The sequence below is a fragment of the Eimeria mitis genome, genomic scaffold (assembly GCF_000499745.2).
Source record: "Eimeria mitis Houghton genomic scaffold, Emh_scaff2385, whole genome shotgun sequence".
Classification (NCBI taxonomy): Eukaryota; Apicomplexa; class Conoidasida; order Eucoccidiorida; family Eimeriidae; genus Eimeria; species Eimeria mitis.
The window spans coordinates 5,359-8,196 of NW_013570721.1; the positions used below are offsets into that span (position 1 = coordinate 5,359).

The 2,838-nt window shown below is 52.5% G+C and overlaps 1 protein-coding gene across 1 annotated transcript in view; it reads right to left on the bottom strand.

The window, feature by feature from the left end:
* EMH_0052960 (uncharacterized protein) overlaps positions 1–2,815 on the bottom strand; it is a gene marked incomplete at both ends in the record, with an annotated part of 4,886 nt that extends 2,071 nt beyond the window's left edge. Inside the window, 5 exons of the mRNA XM_013496937.1 lie at position 1; positions 129–333; positions 555–836; positions 2,204–2,641; positions 2,806–2,815. The exon at position 1 is cut by the window's left edge and continues 18 nt beyond it. Coding sequence (XP_013352391.1) covers position 1; positions 129–333; positions 555–836; positions 2,204–2,641; positions 2,806–2,815 — 936 coding nt within the window. The remainder of the gene's footprint in view (positions 2–128; positions 334–554; positions 837–2,203; positions 2,642–2,805) is intronic.
* Positions 2,816–2,838: the final 23 nt, after the last annotated feature.

The window sequence follows — 2,838 nt, forward strand, 5'->3', positions numbered from 1 at the left end:
CCTGTGCATACACCCGAAACCTGCGCATACACCCCAGGAAGCAGCAAACACAAATCAGCAGCAACTCGCCTCATTTGTGTATCTTTTGTTTGTGTATTGATCCCACGCAGTGTAGGCCCCAACCCAACGCAACGAGTTGCTGCTGCTGCTGCTGCTGCTGCTGCTGCTGTTGTTGCTGCTGCTGCTGCTGCTGCTGCTGCATGCAGCAGCAAAGCTGTCTATCATTCCGTCCTCTCTCAACAAACTCTGCATGAAATTCGCGACGCACGAAGAGTGGCTCGGCCTCCCCAGGTGTACATACAGCTGAAATATCTCCTCTTGTGTAAGCGGCATCTGCATACATACACACAAAAACCCTAAACCCTAAACCCTAAACCCTAAACCCTAAATTCACAGACAGAAAGCTAGCGGGTAGACAGACCTTCTGAAGGAATCGCATAACAAACTCTTAACCCTAAACCCTAAACCCTAAACCTCAAACCCTAAACCCTAAACCCTAAACCCTAACCATCACCAGTTTACCCTATGCCTAATGTCTGCATCCCTGCATACACCTGCAGCTGCTGCTACTGTTACTGCTTCTGCTGTTGCTGCTGCTGCTCCTACTGCTGCTGCTGCTGCTCCTACTGCTGCTGCTGCTGCTGCTGCTGCTCCTACTGCTGCTGCTGCTGCTGCTGCTCCTACTGCTGCTGCTGCTGCTGCTGCTACTCCTACTGCTGCTGCTGCTGCTGCTGCTGCTGCAGTACCTGGATAGCGCTGAAGCAATCGGCTAGGTGCAGCAGCGACAGCCGGTTTGCTTCCTTGCAGATCCAGCTGCTGCCTCCTTTCCCGTCGGGCTGTACACAAGACAAATATATTTACATTAAACTCAAATAAAAATAATTATTGTTTTTATTTTCTTATTATTTTATATAATAACCACAATACAGTAGTAGAAATAAATGTTAGGGCTTAGACAAGCAAGAGGCTGTCCCCGCAGCAGCAGCAGCAGCAGCAGCAGAAGCAGCAAACAGCAGCAGCAGCAAGAACGTTCAGCAGCAGCAGCAGCAGCAGCAGCAGCAGCAGCAGCAGTGTCTGGGGTATCATACGGTGTAGGTGTATCTGCATTCAGCTGTCTTTGCTTCTCCGTTTTCTCCCGGGGGCAGATTCACCGAAAACCTAAAACTGAACGCCTCCGCCTCTCTCCTCTCCCCACGCCACCCCACACACGACCCCACACACGACCCCACACACGATCCCACACACGACCCCACACACGATCCCAGACACGACCCCACACACGATCCCGCACACGATCCCACGCACGACCCCACACACGATCCCAGACACGACCCCACACACGACCCCACACACGATCCCACACACGATCCCACTGACGACCCCACACACGACCCCACAGTCGATGTCTGTGACGACCCCACAGACGACCCCACAGACGATCCCAGACACGACCCCACAGTCGATGTCTGAGACGATCCCGGAGACGATCCCGGAGACGATCCCGGGACAGGCTGTGGGGTGGTGGAGGCCCCCGCTATGGTAGCGGCAGTGACGGGGACCTCCCATGCGCATAGCGATAGATGCATCCGCGCCTCGATCTCGCTGTCGCTGCAGCAGCAGCAGCAGCAGCAGCAGCAGCAGCAGCAGCAGCAACAGCAGCAGTAGCAGGAGCAACAGTAACGGCAAAGACAAGAGCAACAGCAGCAGCAACAGAGAGAACAGCAACAGCAGCAGCAACAACAGGAGAACACAACCCATCAAGGAAACAAGCAATAAGCAAACCCCACAAAACAACAAAACCCCACAAAGACAAACAACAAAGACAAACAACAGCAACAACAACGGCAGCAACAACAACAGCAGTAACAACAGCAACAATAGCAGCAACAACAACAGCAGCAACAACAGCAGCAGCAAAAGGAACAAAAAACAAACAGCTAACAATAGCAGCAGCAACAGCAGCAGCAACAGCAGCAGCAACAGCAGCAGCAACAGCAGCAGCAGCAATCGGAGAAGAAAACAGCAGAACGTCGCAGCAACTGCAAAAGACCAAGGCAGCCACAATAATCATTCATTTTATTTATTTATTTTTATTTATTTATTTATTTTTATTTATTTATTTTTATTTATTTTTATTTGTTTATTTTTATTTATTAATTATATTATTCTTACAAAGGGCGACCCAATTGCCTTGGCCTCAGACCTGGGGGCTTCAGCACAAACCGATAAAGACCTTGCCGCCGTCTCCCCGCCTGCTGCTTCTGCTGCTGCTGCTGCTGCTGCTTCTGCTGCTGCTGCTGCTGCTGCTTCTGCTGCTGCTGCTGCTGCTGCTGCTTAGGTGCTGGTGGCTGCGAGAGCCTGACCTCGTGTGTCTGCGGGTTCGATAAAAGACGCTCAATGAGGGGACCGCCCGCCAGCAGCTTCCGCTGCAGCGAAGGAGACAACGCAGAGCAAGGCTTCCATTCTGCTGCTGCTGCTGCTGCTGCTGCTGCTGCTGGTTGTGTTGCTGCTGCTGCTGCTGTTGCGTCTGCTGGAGGTGTTGCTGGCTGTGTTCCTGCTGCAGCTCCTACTGCTGCTGCTGCTGCTGGTTGTGAAACTGCTCCTACTGCTGCTGCTGCTGCTTGTGCTGCTGCTCCTCCACCTGCAGCAGCACCAGCAGCAGCAGCAGCAGCAGCAGCAGCAGCAGCAGCAGCAGGGGGCCAGAGGTCTCTGATGCTGACGACTGCATCGAGCAGAGAAATGTCTCTGCAGTTTGTCGTCGCGTTTAGGTCCCCCACCAACACCACTGGCTTTCGCCGCAACAACCTGAATGCATGCATATATATATATATATATATA